The 25,811-nt window shown below is 42.1% G+C and overlaps 2 protein-coding genes across 2 annotated transcripts in view; both read right to left on the bottom strand.

The window, feature by feature from the left end:
* The window catches only part of LOC114552528 (galaxin-like), a 23,816-nt gene extending 19,446 nt beyond the window's left edge, over positions 1-4,370 (bottom strand). The window contains exons 1-3 of the mRNA XM_028573401.1: positions 4,270-4,370; positions 694-792; positions 385-573 (exon numbers count right to left, since the gene is read on the bottom strand). Coding sequence (XP_028429202.1) covers positions 385-573; positions 694-792; positions 4,270-4,327 — 346 coding nt within the window. The 5' untranslated portion in view covers positions 4,328-4,370. The remainder of the gene's footprint in view (positions 1-384; positions 574-693; positions 793-4,269) is intronic.
* Positions 4,341-25,811, bottom strand: LOC114552866 (galaxin-like). Its single transcript, XM_028573961.1, has 11 exons — positions 25,741-25,811; positions 25,612-25,644; positions 14,222-14,258; positions 9,618-9,766; positions 9,013-9,144; positions 8,033-8,221; positions 6,788-6,886; positions 6,479-6,667; positions 4,578-4,676; positions 4,377-4,457; positions 4,341-4,345 (listed from the first exon to the last, which is right to left on the bottom strand). The coding sequence occupies exons 1-11, from the start codon at positions 25,787-25,789 to the stop codon at positions 4,341-4,343; spliced, it is 1,062 nt and encodes a 353-aa protein (XP_028429762.1). The 5' UTR covers positions 25,790-25,811.

The raw sequence follows: 25,811 nt of genomic DNA, 5'->3' as shown, positions 1-25,811 counted from the left end.
GCATTTTGTGAAAAAATGTATATTGCTTCACCTTCACGACATGTGCAGTCCTATTTTAAGAAGAGAGTTGTTTTTTTGCAACACCTGTCAGCTATCGTCAATAAAATCATATTATGTGGCAAACACTGTCTGGTAGATATCTTGAGAGAGAGAGGGGTTAGTAAAATTCCTGATCTTTTCATTAATCTCGGAAAATTGTTTACCCTGCAGAGATCTGAGGAGGAGTTAACCATAGTACTCAGAAATCCACCGGAGTTTAATATTCCAACACAAAGAAAACAGAAAGAAACAGACATCGGCGAAAAGATATGCATCAGGAGGAATGTCCTGCGGCACAGGAGCAATCCCGGAAGTGGAATGTTGTGGATATAGACTAAGACGCACCTGACTCCTTCCCACAGCAGCTGGATGTGATCGGCTGTATCTTAAGACTGTCGTTCATGACACAGCAGCACTCAGTCTTAAGGTCAAACTGGTCACGTCCACAGCACCGGTGGTCACTGGAATTTCTCGTCAGGATCGTCTTGTTCTCCATCGGACCACAACACATCTGCTTGTCCTCATCATAAGCATCTGTGGAAAAGATCAGGATAATTCTTGAAACTGTATCACTGTTATCTCAACCACAATACAGCTGACCTGAGCCAGAGTTTTTTTCACCAAAATACTGTGTTTAAATTCAGCTCTACTCACTTTCTGCACAGCATTTGGCATTTGATGCAGGTTTGGATACAACAGTTGATTGACAGCATAGTTCATTTGATGTGTTGTAGGCCTCTGTTCCACAGACAGCTGTAAAGACAAAGATCAAGTCAACATGCAGGCACCGCACACATTAATTGGCATGAAGTTCCTTGAGCATTGATTGTATTTCAAAAATTTCCATGAAAATGGTTGATGTGTTAAGCCCCTAAAGCAGCGCTATTTTTGTGTGTTGGATTAAAATTGACGATCATGAGAAAAATGAGGTAAAATCTTTGGTTGTCAATCAGAAATGGAAAATCAGAAATTCTCACAATGTGCTATCATAAAACAGCATGAAATTACATAAAATACACTGACCAATGTGACATTGTAAGTAATTGTAGATGTACAATGTACATGCAAATACCACATTGGGACTTGTAAACATTATATCTATTCTAAGCACCACTTTTGAATTAAGTAGAGAAAACAGCGCCAGCACAAAAACTAAAGCTTGTTTCCTGCAAAATTTTCTGAACATGACAGCAGTGCAAGTTTAGTGACATGTCTCTGCTTGGATTTTTCTATTTACTTATCATATTTTAAATAATAAACATGAACCTGACAATCTTAAAAAAGATTTAAAAGATTTGCATGTAATTGCGGTAGGCAGGTATAGAGATGACGTTGACCTAGTCTCACTTTGCCAGACCATCCACACGCTGCGGAGCAGAGGAGGGTCTGGCTAGTCCACACAGCATTCGGATGGGAGAAAAATGTGCTCTGGTTTATTGGCATTTCTTTAAACCAATCACGATCATCTTGGGCGGCGCTAAGCTCCGCAAGGAGCTACTGTAAAATAGTTGTGTGAGAGAAAACTCAGATTGGACAGATAGTCTAGCTAGCTGTCTCAATTTACCCTGCAGAGATCTGAGGAGGAGTTAACATAAGCATCATAAGCATCTGTGGAAAAGATCAGGATAATTCTTAAAACTGCATCCCTTTTATGAGTGACTCACATGAGTCTGAGTTTTTTTCACCAAAATACCATGTTTAGATTCACTTTCTTCACAGCATTTGGCATCTGATGCAGGACATTTGATGTGGTACAGTATACCAAGTACAATATTAGACTACACCACTAATTTAGGGGGTGTAGTTCCTGTGCCTCTGCTTTGAAACCAGAGAACCGGGCCTGAGTCAACACTTCTTCAGCTGGCAAGGCTATTTTATTCACTTTGAACATCGGTTCAAAGTGTTCCACAACTAACGTCACTGAAGTGACAAGTGCAACCAACTTTGTTCTCTCCTACCCAGCGCCGTCTCTCTAATGGACTTGAGTGTGTAGCAGGCAGTGGACCAAACCACTGTGAGACAAGGAAGGAGGAGCTCACGATGTTTTTAAAGTTAAAACGCAATTTTGCCCCATTTGTATTGTTTTACTACTTACACAATTATTTTAATTATATATTGTTACATTATTTACAATACACAGCATGTTTAAAAATCTTTTTTTAAGGTGGTGGGGGGGGGGGGACCTTAGAAGGGGTGAGATAGGTTGGAGCTAGACCATTTAGTGCTTTGTATGACATCATCACAAACATCACAAAATGTTTTCCTTTTGGATCAAAAAGTTTTGCTTGTGAGTGAAAAAGGTTTGAGTAAAAAAGTTTTGCGAGTCAAAAATGGCTTAGATAAGAGTTTCTATTGGTGGGTTTGACTGGGCATGGCCACACCCACATTCAAGCGCTGCAGCCAATAAATACATGGCCGCAGCTCTGGGAGGCGTCCAGTATCTTCACTTAAAGGGATACTTCACAGATTTAGCTTTAAGCTTTGTATCAGTAGAAACCCGGTAGTATTTTTCGATTGACCGTGCTTCCCTCCCTCTTGTCCCCCTGAGACGAGAGATCTCTGTATTGTTGGTCTGGAAAAAATCTTTCGATGATGGAAAATGATGATTTTTGCGTCATCAGAAGATTTTTTGACCAGAGGCAACGGACTACAGCCAGTAGTAGGAGCTACTTCCGCATGTTTTCATCCCGCCCATAGGGGGTTGGACTGTCGTCTTTACCCGAAGATTGCTGAGCGTCAGCCATCTTGAATCCTCGCTAAACAGTAGCTAAGTCTTTTACAACAATTATGTGCATTCAAACTACTGCACATGTGTACCACCGGGATACATTGGTACAGATCCGAGTATATGCAGGACACTTTATTACAGACGGAATACTCCACACACTACGCGAGCTTCGCCTGCCTGCTATGGAGACCAGCGGTGTTGCTCGATGCCTCTGGCCGGTAAAGGGACATCATCAGCGGGGAAGAAGTACATATGCAACACACACACACACACACACAGTAAAACTCTGCCCCTCATGTGTTGTATAGGCTGCGTAGCAGCTCATGGAGGACGGTCTGGCTAGTCCACCCAGCAATTAGGGATGGGAGGAAAAACGTGCTCTGGTTTATTGGCATCACAATCATCATGGGCCGCACTAGCGCCCAACAGTGCAAAATAGCCTCGGAAAGGAACTTGTTTTGGTGGAACGTGTATGTTCAAAGGTTGTTTAAGTCGTGGTCGACTTGTGCAACAGAAAAATCAGATTGGACAGATAGTCTAGCTAGCTGTCTCAATTTACCCTGCAGAGATTGGAGGAGGAGTTAACATAAGCATCATAAGCATCTGTGGAAAAGATCAGGATAATTCTTAAAACTGCATCACTTTTATCTCAACCACAATACAGCTGACATGAGCCAGAGTTTTTTTCACACATTTTTTTTTTTAGACACATGATGTGGCTTGCTGCATGTTTAATTGTGCTAACAGACCATCCAAGAAGTTTACACTCCAGTTCTTTTGGGGAGTGAAATATTATTTTATTTTACGTTATACGTTAGCATTATTAGCATGTTAATTAGCTAATTAGCTTTGGAGCCAAGTTAGCCACAGTTAGTAGCGTTAAACTGGCATGCACCGAAGTCAAAACGTAACTTAGACACACATAGACAAGTGCTTAAATGTAGCTGGATAATACTGTTGAACAAAAGGTGTTCTTGTAAGGTTTGGAAAATAAAGGTTCACCACATTATCTGGGAACATGTTGGCTGTGGATCGTCAGCAGCAGGAACCGACTTAGCAGCGCCGTGGAGCTCTGCTCCTCCTGTTAGGGGGGTGCAATATGTTTGCACAGACGAGTGCATTTTGTGAAAAAATGTATATTGCTTCACCTTCACGACATGTGCAGTCCTATTTTAAGAAGAGAGTTGTTTTTTGCGCAACACCTGTCAGCTATCGTCAATAAAATCATATTATGTGGCAAACACTGTCTGGTAGATATCTTGAGAGAGAGAGGGGTTAGTAAAATTCCTGATCTTTTCATTAATCTCGGAAAATTGTTTACCCTGCAGAGATCTGAGGAGGAGTTAACCATAGTACTCAGAAATCCACCGGAGTTTAATATTCCAACACAAAGAAAACAGAAAGAAACAGACATCGGCGAAAAGATATGCATCAGGAGGAATGTCCTGCGGCACAGGAGCAATCCCGGAAGTGGAATGTTGTGGATATAGACTAAGACGCACCTGACTCCTTCCCACAGCAGCTGGATGTGATCGGCTGTATCTTAAGACTGTCGTTCATGACACAGCAGCACTCAGTCTTAAGGTCAAACTGGTCACGTCCACAGCACCGTGGTCACTGGAATTTCTCGTCAGGATCGCCTTGTTCTCCATCGGACCACAACACATCTGCTTGTCCTCATCATAAGCATCTGTGGAAAAGATCAGGATAATTCTTGAAACTGTATCACTGTTATCTCAACCACAATACAGCTGACCTGAGCCAGAGTTTTTTTCACCAAAATACTGTGTTTAAATTCAGCTCTACTCACTTTCTGCACAGCATTTGGCATTTGATGCAGGTTTGGATACAACAGTTGATTGACAGCATAGTTCATTTGATGTGTTGTAGGCCTCTGTTCCACAGACAGCTGTAAAGACAAAGATCAAGTCAACATGCAGGCACCGCACACATTAATTGGCATGAAGTTCCTTGAGCATTGATTGTATTTCTAAGATTTCCATGATAATGGGAGATGCGTGAAGCCCCTAAAGCAGTGCTATTTTCGTGTGATGGATTAAAATTACGATCATGAGAGTAATGGGGTAAAATCTTTGGTTGTCAATCAGAAATTCTCGCAAATCAATCATAAAACAGCATGAAATTACAAAAAAATATTGTGACCAATGTGACATTGTAAGTCATTGTAGATGTAGGCTACAATGTACATGCAAATTCCACGTTGGGATGTGTAAACAGTATTATATCTATTCTAAGCACCATTTTCTAATTAGAAAAACCAGCGCCAGAACGAAAACTAAAGCTTGTTTCCTGCAAAATTTTCTGAACATGACAGCGGTGCAAGTATATTGACATGTCACTGCTTGGATTTTTCTATTTACTTATCCTATTTTAAATAATAAACATGAACCTGACAATCTTAAAAAGATTTCAAATATTTGCATGGAATTGCGGTAGGCAGGTATAGAGATGACGTTGATCTAGTCTCACTTTGCCAGACCATCCACACGCTGCGGAGCAGAGGAGGGTCTGGCTAGTCCACACAGCATTCGGATGCAGAGCTGTATAGTAATGAAGTAGAACTACTTCACTACTGTACTTAAGTACTAAAAGACTGTATCTGTACTCTACTGGAGTATTATTTTTTTTCTCCCACTTCCACTTTTACTAACCCTAACCCATATTATAGGAAAAGTCCACTTCTAAGCAGTTCTAGTAACTTCTCTCCCCCAAAACCGTTTTTTCAATTTGCATTCGCACTGGCCAGGTGGCCATAGGGACTATAGGAGGGGTAAGGGAGTAGCCTAATGCAAGCACGGCAACTGTCTTTATAGCGTTAAAAATCAGAAAAAAAATACACCAAAAAAGTATGAACTACATACTAAATCTAATGTATATAGCATATTTGTCATAATTTAAACAAGTCTCCCGAAGAGAAACGGGTATCTCTCTCTCCCCCACCTCTGCCGGCTGCATTGTGGACGTCTGAGCGGTCTGAGAGACCTCCAGCTGACAGAGGGGTTTCTGAGCAGGACATGGCAGAGCGGCGAGCTTGCGGCCGGGGCTGGCGCCTGCCGACTGTCGCCTCACTTCATGGAGCTTCTCACCTCCGAAAACTTTGAAGCAAATTGTCAATTCGGCATCAATTTGCGCAAGACTGCCGATATTCAAAAGGTTAACAGTTCATTTCTCGCCTAAAACGTTGTCAGAAGTGAATTTAGTGATGAATAAGATGGCGAATATTGTTAAAATGTTCCCGTTGTTGGTCTGTCTGTACCGGAAACTCGACCCTCGTTGATCTAGATCCCTATGCTGAAAAGGGAACAGTGAAAAGACCCTGCTCTGAAGTAGGAGCTGAAAGAGTTACAGGAACTGCAGCCAGAGGGACTTAAAAATCTCCAAATTGGTCCAGTCGGAACATGAGAAAAAAAAAAAAAAAAAAAAGAGTTCTAGGAATTTTATGTTCTAGGAACTGCAAAAATCCCTCTGGTCGGAAAGCGGCTATAGTCTAGCTAGCTGTCTGGATTTACCCTGCAGAGATCTGAGGAGGAGTTAACCATAGTCTTCATAAATACACCGGAGTTTAATATTCCAACACAAAGAAAACAGAAAGAAACAGACATCGGCGAAAAGACATGCATCAGGCAGAATTTCCTGCGGCACAGGAGCAATCCCGGAAGTGGAATGTTGTGGATATAGACTAAGACGCACCTGACTCCTTCCCACAGCAGCTGGATGTGATCGGCTGTATCTTAAGACTGTCGTTCATGTCACAGCAGCACTCAGTCTTAAGGTCAAACTGGTCACGTCCACAGCACCGGTGGTCACTGGAATTTCTCGTCAGGATCGTCTTGTTCTCCATCGGACCACAACACATCTGCTTGTCCTCATCATAAGCATCTGTGGAAAAGATCAGGATAATTCTTGAAACTGTATCACTGTTATCTCAACCACAATACAGCTGACATGAGCCAGAGTTTTTTTCACCAAAATACTGTGTTTAAATTCAGCTCTACTCACTTTCTGCACAGCATTTGGCATTTGATGCAGGTTTGGATACAACAGTTGATTGACAGCATAGTTCATTTGATGTGTTGTAGGCCTCTGTTCCACAGACAGCTGTAAAGACAAAGATCAAGTCAACGTGCAGGCACCGCACACATTAAGGGTTTTTTCACACCTACCTCATTTGGTCTTGACCTTTGGACTTTTCAGTTTGATCCAAACCAAAATTACAGGTGTGAAACCTCCCCTGGACCACGGTCCGGATCAAAAGACCAAATTTTGGTCCTATAAAAAGAGGTGGTCTCGGTCCGGACCAAAGTGAACCACGGTCCGGTTCGTTTATAGTGTGAAAGCATCTTTTGGATGTTTCGGACTTTCAGACCAAATATAAGAAGCTCTGGCAGACTCTCCTTGTGTTACAAGACTGGGGAGGCTCCTTTAAGGAATAGCTCGGTGCTTAGTGTGTAGGCTACATGAGAGAGTGTGTGACGGTGAATGCGCTCAGAACAGACTATCAGAGCAGAGAATACATCAGCAGTTTACTTGTTAAGTGGTAGTAAATGTACAGTGTGGGTTTCCGTTTGTCTCTGAATAAATGCTCCAGATAGAAAGTTCCCGTGTCTTGCTTCTCAACATCGCAACATAACAAAAAGAGCCGCGGCAGTAGGGGAGAGCAGCAGTCAGTTGAAAAAATTCCGATACAGAGAGTGGATGCGAGAGGACGGGGAAGCCTGTCTACAAACCAATCAATTATAAGTATCTGGAGACGCAGCTCACGTTTGTGATGACGGCAGGACGTAGTTTTGTCACGTATAGATCTTTAGTGTGCTTGCATAACTGCATTTGCATGGAATTGCGGTAGGCAGGTATAGGGATGACGTTGAGACGCACCTAGTCTCACTTTGCCAGACCATCCACACGCTGCGGAGCAGAGGAGGGTCTGGCTAGTCCACACAGCATTTGGATGGGAGAAAAATGTGCTCTGGTTTATTGGCATTTCTTTTTAAACCAATTACGATCACCTTGGGCGGCGCTAAGCTCCGAAAGGACAGATAGTCTAGCTAGCTGTCTCAATTTAACCTGCAGATATCTGAGGAGGAGTTAACCATACTCCTCTTAAATACACTGGAGTTTAAAATTCCAACACAAAGAAAGAGGAAGGAAACGGACATCGGCGAAAAGACATGCATCAGGCGGAATGTCCTGCGGCACAGGAGCAATCCCGGAAGTGGAACGTTGTGAATATAGACTAAGACGCACCTGACTCCTTTCCACAGCAGCTGGATGTGATCGGCTGTATCTTAAGACTGTCGTTCATGTCACAGCAGCGCTCAGTCTTAAGGTCAAACTGGTCACGTCCACAGCACCGGTGGTCACTGGAATTTCTCGTCAGGATCGTCTTGTTCTCTAGCGGACCACAACACATCTGCTTGTCCTCATCATAAGCATCTGTGGAAAAGATCAGGATAATTCTTGAAACTGTATCACTGTTATCTCAACCACAACTTAAATGACTGGCTATTAAGTATCCTGCGGACCACAAATGTTTGAATAAAATACAATAGAACCCAATATGCATAATTTACATGTACAATTGTGTCAGACTGAGGTAAACCCGTTGCAACATTAGCAGAATCGTATATTGTAGTCTTCTGTAATTTTGTATCCGAAAATCATAATTTTAATATGTAAGGAATACCCGACAAAACCCAACACTGTCGGCGTGTCATCATGATACAAGTCTTCCGTGATCGCGCACAGCCCCCACCCCTCCTCCACACAGTTTCTAGTAGCCAAGGAGGACACGGAGGGTTAAAAAAACATGATGGACTCTTCAGAAGAGGTTATTATCTTCACTCGAGGTTCTGCACGCGAAAGTTGCTGGACGACACAATCTTCTGTACATAGCCATACTGAGAAATACAGAGAGAGTTGTGTGGAGCTGATAGTCTTAATTAGCTTTGTAGCAACTCATTTGGTAATGGCTTGAATGTAACGGACGTTCATTAATATCAAAAAGTTGAATACTCTGTAAACAAACATCTGCACCATGAGTGTTTGGTTTTACCATCCAGTTACTAAATATTAATGGACAGCTGCCAGCCAATAAGAGGTATCAAACTTTTTGTGGGATTACAATAAGGAAACAGAAAGAAATTGTATTTTGTAAGTGTATACTGTATGGTAATATGTTAATATATGACGCTATACATCCATCAATTGTGTCCAGTCCTACTCACCATTATCACAACATTTGGCATTTGGCGCAGGTTTGGCTAAGATGGTTGAGTTACAACACATAAAGTTGAGTTGGTCATAGGCCTTTAGTCCACAGCAAGCTGACACCTTTTCGCTCAGACCCTCTGTAACAGCTGTAAAAACAGTGATTGAGTCAAGATACAGACATCAGTATGACAGTAACAGCTTAAAAGTGTTGTGTTTTTTATCATCATAATTATTACATAATAATAAACATAATACACTGACTTTTTTAAGTAAGGCTTTTTAATGCAGGACTTTTACTTAATAGTGCAGTATTTTCAGTGTGATAAACCTGAGTACTTGTTCCACCACTGGTTATGAGGCAATCGTCACGTTCATGCCTAATGCTTTTTCTCTATTTCTAGAGACAAGTCAGCATAAACTTCTTGATGATGCTTGAGGAAATAAGTTGCAATCCCCCACCCACATGAAGTTTTTTAGTGTTCGCCGTGCCATTAATTGTCTTTATCTATATTATTAAATTTTCTCACCGCATAGTTCATAGTGCCTTCGTTTTTTTTGTATGATCACTAATCCAACATTTAAATGTCTTGCTAGTTTGACACAAATGTGTGTTCATTACCTGTGTCGTTGGTGTATCCATCTTTACAACAAGTGGCTTCTTCAGGGTTGAAAGCCTGCATTCCACAACATGACCACCCTGCACCTGGAAGATGATTCTCATTGCACACGGCCTCACGGATGTCATTCTCTATTTTCAAACAGGTTTTTCTGAAAGACATTCGTCACAACAGTCATTAGTATTGCATCAACATCACAGTAAATATGTGGCAAATACAGTTATTTTATATTGTATATAAATGTAGCCTATTTTCATGTATATGCACATTTCACCCTTATCCTTAGTAATACTGCCCTCTGATGGACTTAACTAGAACAGTTACATAGGTACCCATATTTAGGTACCACACATTTCCACTATTGCTGTGCATGTGAACATATTACACAGAAAAAAACATGACCTACAGTAAAAGGTCATGTTTTTAAGGGTCCAGCTGGGGCGTTTTGGGCTTTTCAACAGGGACAATCTTGTGTACAATGAAGAGAACAGAGTCTGGGTTTTTCCGTTGGGTTGCTCGAGCTGTAAAACAAACTATTAACAGCTATTAACAGCTATTCCTAAAAGGCTTACGAGTAGAGATGCTAAATTGAGTTTGGCACTACAGAAATGCCAACATTTCATTAATCATTTAACTTATATTCATTCATTACAAGTTATCCACTACACTGATACTGATGATAGAGCTGAATGGATTTTACTGTAGGTTTGAAACACACCCCTCCCCCACACCAACTCACCAACTCACACTTCAGACAATCATCTTCCCCCACCTCCACACTGTCACCTCCCCCCCACTGACCCATCACCTGCACTCAACATCTGTGAAGTGGATGTGCGCCAGCTCTTCCAGAGGCAGAAGACCAGGAAGGCTCCTGGCCCAGATGGTATGTCACCATCCTGCCTGAAAATCTGTGCAGACCAGCTGGCCCCCATCTTCACTCAGATCTTCAACAGATCACTGGAGCTATCTGAAGTTCCCTCCTGCTTCAAATGCTCCACAATCATCACAGTGCCCAAAAAACCCTCCATCTCTGGACTAAATGACTATAGGCCTGTCACCCTGACATCTGTAGTCATGAAGTCCTTTGAAAGACTGGTGTTGGCCCACCTGAAGGACATCACAGTCCCCTTGCTGGACCCCCTGCAGTTTGCCTACAGTGCTAACAGGTCTGTGGATGATGCAGTCAACTTGGGACTGCATTACATCCTGCAACACCTCGACTCTCCAGGGGCATATGCAAGGATCCTGTTCGTGGACTTCAGCTCGGTGTTCAACACCATCATTCCGGACATCCTCAGCACCAAACTCTCCCAGCTCACTGTGCCAGCCTCCCCCTGTCAGTGGATCACAAACTTCCTGACTGACAGGAGTCAGCAGGTGAGACCATAGACAGTATATAAGAATGGACCAACAGATCCCGTTGCTCTGGACGGAGACCAGTGAAGGATATTAGAAGCACTTTTCCGTGAGCGCTGAGTGTTGCTGCGCAGCCTACAACTGAGAGAGACAACGTAAATGTGACGTGAGCAACGTGTCTGAAAGTTGTAAGTCTTCTGGTAGCTGTGCCAAGAGAAATCTCAATCATACCGAATCTTGCAGAGACGGAGAGCGTAGGTATATGTAAGGAGATAACATGGGCCAAGGCTAATTATTGCTAACTAAAATGCTAGTTAACATTAGTAATTAAACCTAAACAGCTCATGTAAGTCGAAACTGCCTGTAAGCTTCTTCTGAACTATACGGTAATTCCTCTACTATACGACAGTAAGTTGCGTGGTTATGACACAATCATTAGCCTATTTTACAAAAACGTCTGCTACGGAGCCATAATGTGAGGTACAAGGTAATGGAGCCTTTTATACATTGTCGTGTTTCTTTAGAAATAAACAATGGACAAATAGAGTCTTTAAATGCTTCAGATGTAAAGTTATTCGCTGTCAAAGTGATGTCAAAATGAATGGCAGTCCATGGATGCTAACGGGCAGTGGTGTAGGCAGAAATAGTATTTTGGGCGAATACAAAAGCCAGTACAAAAGTGAGTGGGCCATTTTCAAAAAGGACAATCTGAAAAAACAGCAAACAATTTTACCTTCCAACATACTGCATTACAACGGCAATAGCAGTACTGTCTCCAATATGCTCAACCAACAAATCTCAGTCTAAAAAGTTTGTACATGTAACATATCCAATCCATATGCTTCAGGACTATGGTCAGATCATGAGCAGCAAATGCGCTAGCAGCAGTAAAACAAAATCAAAGAATGAAAACTTCCAGCCTAGCATTGTTTGAATTATGAAAGATATAATGAAAAGTGGCCAGCAAGGCGCCAAATCTTAGACAGTGTATCGAGTCCATGGCAGTGACAGGATGTGTTTTAGCTAGAAGCCATCATCAGTGTTCATCATTTCTTACTAAATACGAAAGTTACTAGGTTACTTAAATAATAACGCAAGAAGCATGAAATGCGTTTTACTTAATGTTACCCCTGTGAGGGCCAGCACTCAAACAAACTCCTCTCTGGCTGATGGGCTGTCAGCTCCGCTGGGGAAATGTCTGCACATGCTGCAGAAAAACGCGTCCACTTTTAAAGAGAAGCCATTGTTGTTGCGGTAACTTTTAACAGTGCATTGCTTAACACATCCATGGTACATTGTCTAAACAGCCAGCTAGCTAGCGTTAGATGCCAAAGGCAGCATGGAGAGTCTGCCTGTTGTTACCATAGCAACCACCTATGTTCCAAGGCTTCCTAATTGTTTGATCCTTATTCTGTGGTTTAAACAGTTTCGTTTTAATCAGAAGAGAAGACACATTAAACACACACATACACACATACACACACACACACAACTAGTTATGTTACTATTTCTTTTTTTTTTTACATACATTTGAATATTTTTCATAATAAAACAAAACGTATTGATCAAACTTGGCTGGCCGGCCAGTGAGTAAAGTGGGCGGGCCAGTGCCGCCCTGGCCCATTACTGGCTACGCGACTGCTAATGGGAGGTGATATTGTTGTAGCATCAAAATAGCGCCGTATGAGGTTTGAGTTCTGAAGCGAAGCCTACCCCCTTGGGTGAGACTGAGGAACATCACATCCAGCACCTGGACTATTAGCACTAGCGCCCCCCCAGGGGTGTGTGCTCTCCCCACTGCTCTTCTCCCTCTACACCAATGACTGCACCTCAGGAGCCCCATCTGTTAAACTCCAGAAGTTCGCTGACGACACAACAGTCATCGGCCTAAGCCCGGGACGGTGATGAGTCGGCCTACAGACGGGAGGTTGATCAGCTGGCACTCTGGTGCGGTCGGAACAACCTTGAGCTTAACACGCTCAAAACTGTGGAGATGATCGTGGACTTCAGAAGGAGCCCCCTCACTCTTCCCCCCATCGCCATACTCAACAGCCCTGTGTCTGGATTGTGGAATCCTTCAGGTTTCTGGGATCCACTATAATCCTGCAACCTAAAGTGGGAGCCCAACACTGACACCATCATCAAGAAGGCCCAGCAGAGGATGTACTTCCTGTGCCAGCTCAGGAAGCTCAACCTGCCTAAGGAGCTGCTGATCCACTTCTACACAGGCATCATCCAGTCTGTCCCTTGCACGTCCATCACTGTCTGATTTGGATCTGCCACCAAAAAGGACAGGAGCAGACTACAACGGACAGTTAGGACTGCAGAAAAGATCATCGGTGCCAACCTGCCCTCCATTCATGACTCACTTCCAGAGTCAGGAAACATGCAGGAAACATCACTGCAGACCCTTCTCACGCCGGACACAACCTGTTCCAGGTTCTCCTTTCTGGAAGGCGCACCTTTGCTGGTTCCACTTATTATTTATTCATCATTCTCTATTCCAGAGCTGTTCATATTGTAATATTATACTTATATAATAACTTAATACTTATTTATTCCAGCATCCTTTGCACTATGCTCCATAATTAAAATAATAATTTATCATAAAAATGATTTACTCCATGCACTACTGCCTCAATCTGTATTGTTTCTGTTTATAGTGTGTATATATTGTTTGCTTTTGTTGTTTATATTGTATGTGTCCTCATACCTGGCAAATAAAGCGGATTCTGATTCTGATTCTGATAGTGTATCATCAGGTTAAAATATCCAGTGACTAGAGAAAAGCTAGGGTCACTAGATACCTTAGGATGGATCCATGGGAACTATTACCATTTTATCGTAAGATCAGCTTTTGAGATAGCATGCCCAAACTGTTGGCGAGTCCTGTGGGACAACGTCAGGGGTAATAGGAACATGTTCATGGCAGTGTGACCAGTCATTGGCATATGTCAGATAATCTGATTGCTGCTAGAATGCTACTATAATTGTAATCAGTATTGTCTGATATGGAAAAAAATCAGACCTCACTGTCAACATCCAAATAGCATATTAGTGCATCCCACAGCATAGCTTATTATCTCTCCCTTTATACTTCTGTCACAACACAGTTTGCACCTTGGAAGACCAGCTAAAATGTCTTTACTTTGCTTTGCTAAAATGTGAGGGAGGATGCATGTTTATACTCTCTCTTTCTCTCTCTGACACACACACACACACACACACACACAGAGGGAACACTCACCGGTCTTTAGAGGCTACAGTAGCTCCTGTGGCAAACTCTGTAAACAAACAAAAATTCCAGGTTATGAGTCACTGGAAGTACAGTTATGGCTTAAAATGAGTTATACTAATTTCCATTCATATGAATCTCCTGGGACCATATATGTTTCCTGGGACCATATATATATTTCCTGGGACCATATATATATATATATATATATATATATATATATATATATATATATATATATATATATATATATATACTGTAAAAAAAATGTGGGGGTGATAATGCATAGTGATTTTAAATTGGACAAGCAGATAAACTCTAATAAATTTAAGCTTTTTCCAACTGAGGCTCTTATCCAGGGTCAACCCTTTTTTATCGATCGTTTTATCGTTTGTCACTGCAATCAAAACGCAAGTGTGTTTTTTGCATCACAAAAAGTTTTCCTTTTGAATCAAAAAGTTTTTCTTGTGAGTGAAAAAGTTTTGCTTGCAAGTCAAAAAGTTTTGAGTCAAAAAGTTTTGCGAGTCAAAATGGCTTAGATAAGAGTTTCTATTAGTGGGTACTGGGCATGACCACATTCAAGGGCCGAAGCTCTGGTAGGCGTCCAGTAACTTCACTTAAAGCTACACTTGACCTCACAGCCACGTTGGTGCTTTTCGGAGAATGTTTTATGAAGATATCTGACATATGATGTGGCTTGCTGCATGTTTAATTGTGCTAACAGACCCTCCAAGAAGTCTACGCTCCAGTTCTTTCGGTGATTGAAATATTATTTTATTTTATATCATACAAGTTAGCCACAGTTAAGGCCTTTTTATGATTGTGCGTAGAATTGACAGCGTACCCCCGCAGACCCCTCTGCGTCTACGCCGTAGCCTGACGTGCACCTCTCAAAAAATGTAACTACATGTCGCATCGACGCACGTGCTCGGCCGTGGCTTGGTAGCGTTGCTTTTCCCCTGACTCATTTCCTGGGTCTCCTTCTCCATAAACAACATGAAATCAAGGAGAGGGTTAACTTTTTCTGCTACAGATTTCACACCATGGTCATAAAGAACAGGGGAGACACTTTGTTTCTCTCACTATGACTCTAGAGTTGCTACAATCCGAAGCTAATCGCGGTCACTCTCTCACTTCACCCTCGCTCTATCACCCACTCCCCACACACACAAATGCTGGCTCGACGCACACACCAGCGCACAAGTATAAACATCAGGCCACTTACGTAGGCTACGGCGAAAGCTCTGCGTGGAGCCTCCGCAGGACCATAAAACGGGCTTCAGTAACGTTAAACTGGCATGCACCGAAGTCAAAACATGACTTAACTCTTGTGTTTTCTTCCATTTGACCATTCGCTTGTTGTCCTCCCGGGTCAAAACTGAAAATCAACACTTTCTGAAGTCTTACTCTTTTTTTTTCAACACTTTTGGCACTCTCTTTAATGTTTTTGGCGCATTTCTTTATGATTAACGCTTCTTTTCACTACCATGTATAAACACCACTAACACCAACTTATTACCCGTTTTACACTTATTTTTGGAATTCATGGTCAATAAACCTCATTTATAGGAAACTATACTTAATCCTTGAGTTAAAAAAGCAGACATTTTGAATTATTTAGACTAATATTAATGGAAGGATAATCACAGAAGGGTCAATGTTCAGTTGGAAGACTGTTTCCAAGCATTTCAATTTTTTTTTCAAATGCTAAAGAATTTAAGAAAACATCCAAAATTTAATGAAAGTAAGGATCCCATCTTTTGTTGTATTTGTGAATCGAATTGTATGGTTGTATGTATGGTTATTTTTGGGTAATCAAAATTAGGTATAGTTAAAAAGAAACCCATATTTCTGAGGTAGAAATTTTGAAAACAGGTAAAATCTGACCTGAAGACAAAACAAGGGTTAATAGACAAGTGCTAAAATGTAGCGTGATAATACTTTAGAACAAAAGGTGTTTGTGTGAGGTTGGGAAATAAAGGTTCACCAAGTTTAGTTATCTGGGAACGTGCTTGCCGTTGAGCTCTTTGCTCGCACCGAAGCTTCGACTTTCCTAGAACGTTACACTGTGATAGCCATAGATGTAATGTTATAGACAGCAGGCTCTGATCTTTGACTTTATACGGGCAATGTAACGTTAATGTCACGCTAGACTTGGCGAGCTGTGTAGAGTTACAGTGTGTAACTTAAAGCAACACCGAAGCACTTTTCCTCTTCGGTCCCCCTACAGGTTAAAAGTGGAATTGTCCATTACCATTCTCATTCGAACTACAGATCTGCTACCTGATCTGGCTAACTTGCATAGTCTGGTTATAGCTGGAAGAGGGTCACAAAGCGAATGCAGAAATGTCGTTCACCCTATTACAAGTTGAAGAACTACTGAAACGATTTTGGAAACATTATTTTAAGGTACAAAAGAATCTTTGGTGTTGCTTTAAAAATAATAACGTTAAGCTAGATGTTGCAGTATGTTATTGGTTGGGCTGGAGTTGGTTATTGATGTTATAAGATGCAATTAAACTCTGCATGTTTGCAGCCCTCTCCTCGGGAATGTATTGTCTGGAACTTCTGGTGTTTTTCAATGTGGTGCAACTAATTCCAAATGAAACACATCGCCATCGGTTTGGCGCTAAAATAACCAAGTATTTTTCAGTTCAGGCAGGGTTAATCCAATGGTTTTCATTACCAATTGTGCATTATTTTCCCTGTTTGCAGTGCTCGAAGTGGGCACTTTTTCTTGCGTACCGCTACTTCTAGCATGTAGCCGGTACTCTACCATTGACAGAGAAAGCGTCAGTGTCAAAGAGATTAACTTATATAAACTACACTACCCAGGGGGCACTATGTGACTTACCTCAGATCTTGACAAATCTCGTAAAGGAAAGCAGTCGGCCCACCCTATCAGAAATTCGCTTAGCCAACGACGCTAGTTCGGTAAAGCTGTCTGATGCCTGCAGCCTAACCGTAACCATAGACTGTTACGGTCATTCTGTAACAGATTTATCACTGCTGAAAACCTAGAAACTAAAAAGAAGTGTGTCAAGTTTGTAAGTCGTTATGTTAGCTTGGCTTCCTAAAGGTACTACAGGGTTTGTACACCTTTTCCGAGGTCAAATTCAAGCACTTTCAAGGTCCATTTTAAAGCTTTTTGCAGCACCTTACACCACCGTAAATTACATACCAATACGTAGTCAAAATGCCTGGGTTCGATTCCCACAGCAATACACCAACCAATGTGTCCCTGAGCTAGACACATCTTGGTAGCCTAATTTAAGCTGGCGAGGCAAACTAGTAGCCTAGGCTAACCTACTTGACAAACTAGACACAAACACTTAGACCAGTCCACTGACTGAAAACTACGCAAGTTGGTTGGCGCCGCAACGACACACCTTCCACACCCACCCATACACCAGCAGCAGGAATGTAATAATTTAGAGCCTACCTTTTGTTGAACCCATAGTGAACCCTGGTTAAATCCATGCCAAACCACCAACGAGAAAGCCAATCCATTAAATCCACCAAAAGTTTTTCAAACTTGCTGCCAGGCTAGTCAAAACTCCCAGGTTGTTACAGGCTGTAAATTATCCTAGAGTTTAGTGTTTGTCGGTTAGTGGGGAAAATAAAGACACAGGTATTGGTGCCTATGAGATAAGATAAGATTTCAAGCATTTGCAAGCATTTTATCCAAAATGTAAGCACTTTTCAAATCTTGAAAACGCAACATCAAAATTCAAGCATTTTCAAGGATTTCAAGCACCCGTATGAACCCTGGTACTAAAAGAATGTGTGTGCGTGTGCGTAAACAGAGGTCCAAGTCCAACCAGAAACATCAGGTATGATTCACAAGCTTCAAACTAACGTTAACGTTGATGTGAGCGGAACAGCTAGCGTTAATGAGGAGTATGCAGCTACCAACTTTAATGTTACCTTAGTCAATGACACCGACGTCAACAATAACGTGAGTAACGAAACACATGGATGGCCTGACTGTTGGTCAAGGGACCAAATTATGTATTTTTCTCCACAAACAGCTCGCTCGTTTTTTAAAGATAACAAACTGGGCTGCAAAACATGTAGCAGCATCCCGTCACTTGCTGGCCAGACAGAGAGGGGACTAATGAAGCTCAATTAAAGCAAATTCTTTCAGGAAGACGTCATTAACCCAATCACTACACTTTCTTCTTAAATCAAATAAGCTGTTTAGAAGCGATGCTTTCAGTTAAACCAATCAGACTTGGCCACGAAATCCAAGGGCCAATCACAGCATTACAACTCTAAATCTGTTCTCGCCCTGTGCTGTCAGTGTCACAGCCTGGCCGTGACTCAGGCTGCTGTCTTCCTTTTTTGGTCGTGTGTGTGGAGTGAGTGTGTGTAGGCGTGGTCGATCCATCAGGGCACCTGGCTCTCCAGCGCAGCTGCAGGCAATTCACTAATCAAGCTCCAGCACTAGTACGCCTGTGATCCAGGAAGCCAACGCCAGTTCGTTTCGGTCCGTCAAGCGGTAACTACTCTTGGTCCATCTCGCTAGTCTCTAGTTACTTTGTTTCTATCTCAGTGTTTATCTTTTGATTAACACTGTCATCTATCTATGTACAGACGCTGAAGGTCAACCTACTCTTCGCTTCCAGCCACGCCACCAGCCCTATTTGTTTTCGAGCCTGCCGTGCCTATCTCCACTCCTCCACTCCATTTGGGTCACCATCCTCCTACGTGGATTTACAATATGTCTGTTCGGCTGAACTTACATTAAAGAACTGTTGTTAACTCCCAACCATCTAGTCTGTGTTCGCTCTTGGTTCCACACCTCACCCTATAAGTCAGCTGTTGTTTCAGGCAAAGCGCTCAACCCTCCTCCTCCCCTGCCACCTCCGGTCATCGTGTTTCTCCTGGCTGACCGCTCCGTTGACTCTTCGGTCTGGTCTCTTTCTCTGCCAATAGTGTCTAGGCTCCACCGGGGGGGTTATGTTCCTGTTCTCTGTCCCTTTAAAAATATTAATTCGATGGAGTCTAATCTCCAAATAACTTTGTAAATGTTATTATACAGTTGTACAATAAATATTTTGCATATCTGCAAACAGTCTCTCCAGATTGAAAAACTGTCACACACACACACACACACACGACTTGTTTAAATAAATACATGCATTTATGTTGTTAATAAATAACAATAAATTGTTGTAACAGCAATATCTCCAAGTTTAGTTTTTCACTGTAGAAATCTCAAATGTCATAATGATTTGCCAATGCAAGAGAGTACTGGCACCTTTTTTTTCCCCACTTCAAGCGCTGCCTGTCTTGCTCAACATGAGACGACAGGTCTCCTATCAAGACTTCTTATCTGTGCAGTGAACACTTTGGAAATCATTACTCATCTCATAAGACATTACAGTTTTGCCAAATTATGACACTAGGTTGTTATTCGTAGGTTCTATTATTATCACTGTTTTACTGTTACACTTATTTTAATTTAAGTGTTCTTAAAGCATAAAAAACAACTTTTGAATTTGTAACATGTGAAATTGATGTTTTCATGACAGAGGAGTGTTATACTCAGTAAACGTAATACAACTTTTTTCTGCCACATGGCATCGTTTCGTCATTGATTACATGACACTCTGCAACACAGTAATACATAGACATAGACAGACAGAGGAAGAGAGGGGGAGTGCATGGACTGAAGCGTATGCTACTCACAGAGTGACGGCTTACTCATCATGAATGGGTCCAGCGCGGGTCGAATGCGCTTTGGCGGGTCAACGGCGTTACACACGTCTTGTGTCGGCTATGAAATGTCACACACGTCTTGTGTAGGCTATGAAATGTCTGTATCATCACTGCGCTGCATTTTTATGAACTATGATAATATGGCAATGTGTCACATCTCTCGCCCAGGTCCAGCAGGCTCCGTCTTACACTGACAACGAACTGAAGTTAGTGCATTTAATGCGTTTTTCGACGTGGCAGCCGCAATAACGGATAGTTACCAGCGGAAACACTGGTACCAATACAGGTTTCCCTCTCATTATTGACAATAAACAGCTGAGTTAATTAGGGCCCGAGCGCCGACAGCGGCGAAGGCCCTATTGAAACTGAAGGAATTATTGTTTCTTTCTATTATTTTCCCGTCAAATGAATGGCTTTTTGAGGGGCTTAATATATTCAAAAACTCACCAAATTTGGCGGTCGCATCAAGTCTGGTGAACATTTACGTATTTTAAGAGTTTCGGGAATAGGCGCACAAAAATGGCTCGCTAGGCCCCCTAGAAAGTTAAGAAAATTGAGCCCCTGCAGTGCGTTAAACGTAGACTCACGAAACTTGGTACACATATGTAACATGTCAAGATGTACAAAAAACTTCATTAGAGCCATACCCTAAACCCAACAGGAAGTCCGCCATTTTGAATTAAATGTTGGAAATTAGTGTGATTTTGGCCATTTCCACATGTCGTACTTTAACGAACTCCTAGAGATTTCATCCGATCAACTTCAAACTCGGTCTGTACCATCTTAAGACGTTAAAGATGAAAAGTTGTTAAAAGAAAAACGGTTGAACGGTTGGCCGTAGCCTAGGGCATCAGGTGTGTGAAAACATGGAGGCCATGTTTGTGTTATCTGCAGGATAACGAACGGGAAAGGACACGGATAATGTGTTGTTTTTTTATACATAGGCCTATTTATAAATAATTTTAAACATGTTATGTCTGTGCATGTTTCTTGGCAGAGGCTGAGTTCAACGATACCTCACACAAGACTCTACGTCATACAGTTCATTAGCTGTTAAAAGGGGCGTGGCTACATTATAGGGGGCAGGTCAAAACATCACCAATTAAAAAGGAACTCTCTGCTGAGTTCAATGATACCTCACACAAGACTCTACCTTAGATGGGTCAGCATTTATGAAAGGGGGCGAGGCTTAAACATAGGGGGCGGGCCAAACCATCACCAATGAAGAAGGAAGTCTCTGCTGAGTTCAATGACACCTCACACAAGACACTACCTTAAACGCTTCAAATGGTATGAAAGGGGGGCTTGAGTAAGTGGGCGTGGTTAAAGTATAGGGGGCGGCTCAGTATCACATGTAGACCACACATTATAAGTTTCATGTAAATCGGATGTTGTTTATCATATAAGGCGCATTTCCTGTTGCCAGTGGGGGGCGCTATGACCAAAAGTCAATTTTGGCCTGTAGGTGTCCTCAGGCCTGGACCTTTGTCAATCCTGAGAAATTTCGGGCAGATACGACAACGTACACTCAAGTTACAACAACTTCTTTGTTCATCGCTAAACACTCAAAATGGCCGCCACGCCCACAGCGTCTGACAAAAAGTTTTACTTTTAATAACTTTTCATCGTTAAGGTGTTGGGATGGTACAGACCAAGTTTGAAGTCCATCGGATGAAATCTCTAGGAGGAGTTCGTTAAAGTATAGCACCTTGACTTTTAGGCCTACTTCCTGTTGCCACTAGGGGGCGCTATGACTTTAAGTAAATATCGGCCTTTATTTGTCCTCAGGGCTGGACTCTTATAAATCCTGAAAAGTTTCGAGCCAGTTGGACAATGTACACTCAAGTTACACCCACTTCCTGTTTTGATGGCGAAACGCACAAAATGGCCGCCCTGCCACAGCCATGCCCTATGACAAAAAGTTTTTCTTTTAACAACTTTTCATCTTTAACTTCTTACGATGGCACAGACCGAGTTTGAAGTTGATCGGATAAAATCTCTAGGAGGAGTTCGTTAAAGTACGACATGTGGAAATGGCCAAAATCGCACTAATTTCGAACTTTGAAATCAAAATGGCGGACTTCCTGTTAGGTTTAGGGTATGGCTCTAATGAGGTTTTTTTTGTACATCTTGACATGTTACATAAATGTATACCAAGTTTCTTGAGTCTACATTAAAAGCACTGCAGGGGCTCAATTTTTTTAACTATCTAGGGGGCGCTAGCGAGCCATTTTTGTGCGCCTGTTCCTGAAACCCTTAAAATACGTACATTTTTACCAGACTTGATGCGACCGCTGTTAGGTTTAAAAACAGTTAAAACATTGGTGATGTCTGATAAAAATGTACTTTTAGTTGAATGAACACTGTAGCTAGAGGAAGCACTGAATCAACCGATTGCATCACACCACACTAATCAGCATTTGTCTGGCTCACACCTTCTCAAGTTTCTAAAGAATTGATTAGGTCATTGCTGATTTAGCATAAATGTAAAAGCGCTAGAAAGACTTATGTCGCTTTTGCATTACATGGTACCTACTCGCCTCGCCTCGACTCTACTCGCCTTTTTTGGTTTTCCAATTACGAAAAAAAGTACCTGGTACCTGCTAACAGGTACTTTTTTTAGTACCTGCTCAGTCGAGGTTCCAAGCGAGCTGAGGCGAGCCGAGAAGGTGACGTGAAACCCTGCAGGCTGCTGATTGTTTGGAAAGAAGCGTCACTGATCACTGCATTGCTAGCGAGAGACGGCATTTTTAAATAGTTTAGCCAGCGGTGTTTTTTTTTTGCTGCCGGAGGCTCCACGCAGAGCTTTCTCCGTAGCATACAAGTGGCCTGATGGTTATACTGGTGCGCTGGTGTGTGCATGTGTGATCTGAAATTATCTCCGCAGCGAATATCGACTCTAGAGTCATATACAGTATGTGAGAGAAACAAAGCGAGTAGCGACTCTAGAGTCACATATATGTGAGAGAAACAAAGCGAGTAGCGACTCTAGAGTCATATATATGTGACCACGGTGGGAAATCTGGAGCAGTAAACGTTAACTATCTCTTTGATATCATGTTGTTTACGGAGAAGGAGAACCAGGAAATGAGTCGGGGGAAATGAGACGCCACTAAGCCACGCCAGCGGCAGTCGCTATGATGACCAGCCACCCTGAGGCGATACTAAAATCTGCAATGGAAAACGGACGCACAGCGAGTCGAGGCGAGTAGAGTCGAGTAGAGTCGAGGAGAGTCGAGGAGAGTCGAGCAGGTACCATGTAATGGAAAAACGCCATTATTGTTTAAACAACTTTGAGAGCCATTGCCAGTTGAGCCAGACGTGATTTAGACAAAGAACGAGTATTGCTGTAGTTTGGAAACAATTGACACTGTCTCAGTAAGATCCTGTGACCGGGTGTAGCCTCAAGACACTGATTGGGAACATAGAACTTTTCTTTTGAGAGACATCTGACCAATAGGGGAAGATTTCATTTGAGAAACCACCCAGATGTAGGGGAATAAATGTATGAACTCCGCAAGGAGAAGCATGAGATCAGTCCGCGGTCAGCTGCAGTGTAACATTTGTGTTTTGACTGTTGTTTTCATCGTGTTGTTTTATTAAACCTTTTAGTTAACTTTCAATTCCCCCAGCCTCTCCTTCCTCCTCCATAAATCAGAACGAACACGTCTTTTAGAGATTTCTTAACACCGCCAAATTTGGTGAGTTTTTGAATATGTTAAGGCCCTCAAAAAGCCACATTTACGTTGTCTCTCTCAGTTGGAGGCTGCACAGTAACGCTCAGCGCTCACCGGAAAAGTGCTTCTAATACATTGACATATATAAAATGGACCAACAGAGCCTGTTGCTCTGGACGGAGACCAGTGAATAATATTAGAAGCACTTTTCCGGTGATCACTAGCTTTACTGCGCAGCCTCCAACTGACAGAGAACGTAAATGTGCTTCTCCTGTTACTATACGGTAATTCCTCTACTATGCGACAGTAAGTCACTTGGTTATGACACCATCGTTAGCCTATTTTTACAAAAACGTCTGCTACGGAGCCATAAAGTCAGATACAAGGTAATGGAGCCTTTTATTTGTATGTATTTGTATTTGTATTTTATTTATATACATTGTTGTGTTTCTTTAGAAATAAACAATGGACAAATAGAGTCTTTAAATGCTTCAGATGTAAAGTTATTCGCTGTCAAAGTGACGTCAAAATAAATGGCAGTCAATGGAATGCTAACGGGAGGTGATCGCTGTGTAGCATCAAAATGGTGCCATAGGAGGTTGGAGTTCTGAAGCGAAGCTTACCCTCTTGTTCTAATATCCTTCGCTGGTCTCTGTCCAGAGCAATGGGATCTGTTGGTCCAGTTTATATACTGTCTATGTGTAATAACCAATGGTAATAACGCCCATCACTCTGTGACACAGGTTCGTGGGTCCAAGTGTCGCGATTTCGGTTTCATATCGCATATCATTACAGCCCTAGTCGTTTGTGATTTAATAACATTTCACTATAGAGTAATTGATCCTGGAAGTTCTAATCTGTGAATATCTTTATAACTTTATGAAGCTACATGCTAATAATGCTAACTTATAACCATAGACAGTAGCTTATAACATAAAATAAAATAATATTTCACTCACGGAAAGAACTGGAGTGTCGACTTCTTGGAGGGTCTGTTAGCACAATTACACATGCAGCAAGCCACATCATGTGTCAGATATCTTCATAAAACATTCTCTGAAAAGCACCAACGTGGCTGGGAGGTCAAGTGTAGCTTTAAGTGAAGATACTGGACGCCTACCAGAGCTGCGGCCATGTATCTATTGGCTGCAGCGCTTGAATGTGGGCGTGGCCATGCCCAGTCAAACCCACCAATAGAAACTCCTATCTAAGCCATTTTTGACTCGCAAAACTTGATGGAGTGGGTCCAGAGCAAACTTTGAATCACTTTAGTGACGTTAGTTGTGGAACACTTTGACCGATGTTCAAAGTGAATAAAACAGCCTTGTCAGCCAATCTGGAGTTCCACAACTACACATATCCTCTACAATTGTACAATTTTGCCCCCCCTCCACCCCCCACAAATTGTAGCCTACAGCCATACAGACTACTCCCTGACAGCATTTTTCAGCTCAAAACCTGACTCACGCCTGGTTCTCCGGATCCAAATCAGAGGCACCAACAATACACCCCCTCAATTTACATCCACTACATCAGGCAGCCTATTTCTCACCCTTTTCCTCAACCGTGTACAATGTTGCGTCATTGCAAAACACGTTTCCAATTTCAGCACACAAGGAAAACAAGAGAAAGCAAGCCACATGTAATGGTATTAAAGAAAGAAAGAATAATTAAATGTATTAGGCTACTCTTTCTCTGCACCTATGGCGGTTTTTAAATCATTGCGCAAATCAAACATAATAGGCTACTGATTAACTGCTCTCTTAAACCACAATAGACAAGACTACATATTCTTGAACTAGATACATTAATTCCCAACTGGAATTACGCACAATCTTGTGCCAATCACACACACACACACACACACACACACACACACACACACACACACACACACACACACACAAGAGGACGTGTGTAACTTAAACAAATACATCAGAGAAAACAATACACTCTGAGATCCGTCAATTAAGGAAAATGAATCTGCGCCATGCTACTTACCACAGACAGTGGTGAAGTCGCAAATCAGCCAAACTGAAAGAATATAACCACAAGCATGATTACATTGTTTGCAAGCTGTTACTCTCATAAATCCAAATGTATTTAGGCAAAAATGCGCCCATAGCCTACCCAATACGAGAGCCAATAGCGGGAGCATCTGGGAGCCTGTTTGAGCCATGACAGCTGACCTGCTGCACCAG

This window comes from Perca flavescens, chromosome 3 (assembly GCF_004354835.1).
Source record: "Perca flavescens isolate YP-PL-M2 chromosome 3, PFLA_1.0, whole genome shotgun sequence".
Classification (NCBI taxonomy): Eukaryota; Metazoa; Chordata; class Actinopteri; order Perciformes; family Percidae; genus Perca; species Perca flavescens.
Note: the sequence above shows the minus strand (reverse complement) of the source record. Positions and strands in the feature narration are given on the sequence as shown.

What these genes read in the sequence shown, in the direction of transcription:
- LOC114552866 (XM_028573961.1), bottom strand. Translation starts at nt 25,789, where the DNA reads ATGGCTCAAACAGGCTCCCAGATGCTCCCGCTATTGGCTCTCGTATTG. An exon ending in TGCCAAATGCTGTGCAGAAA is followed by an intron (nt 6,668 to 6,787) that starts GTGAGTAGAGCT and finishes TCTTTTCCACAG; the next exon opens with ATGCTTATGATGAGGACAAG. An exon ending in TGCCAAATGCTGTGCAGAAA is followed by an intron (nt 4,458 to 4,577) that starts GTGAGTAGAGCT and finishes TCTTTTCCACAG; the next exon opens with ATGCTTATGATGAGGACAAG.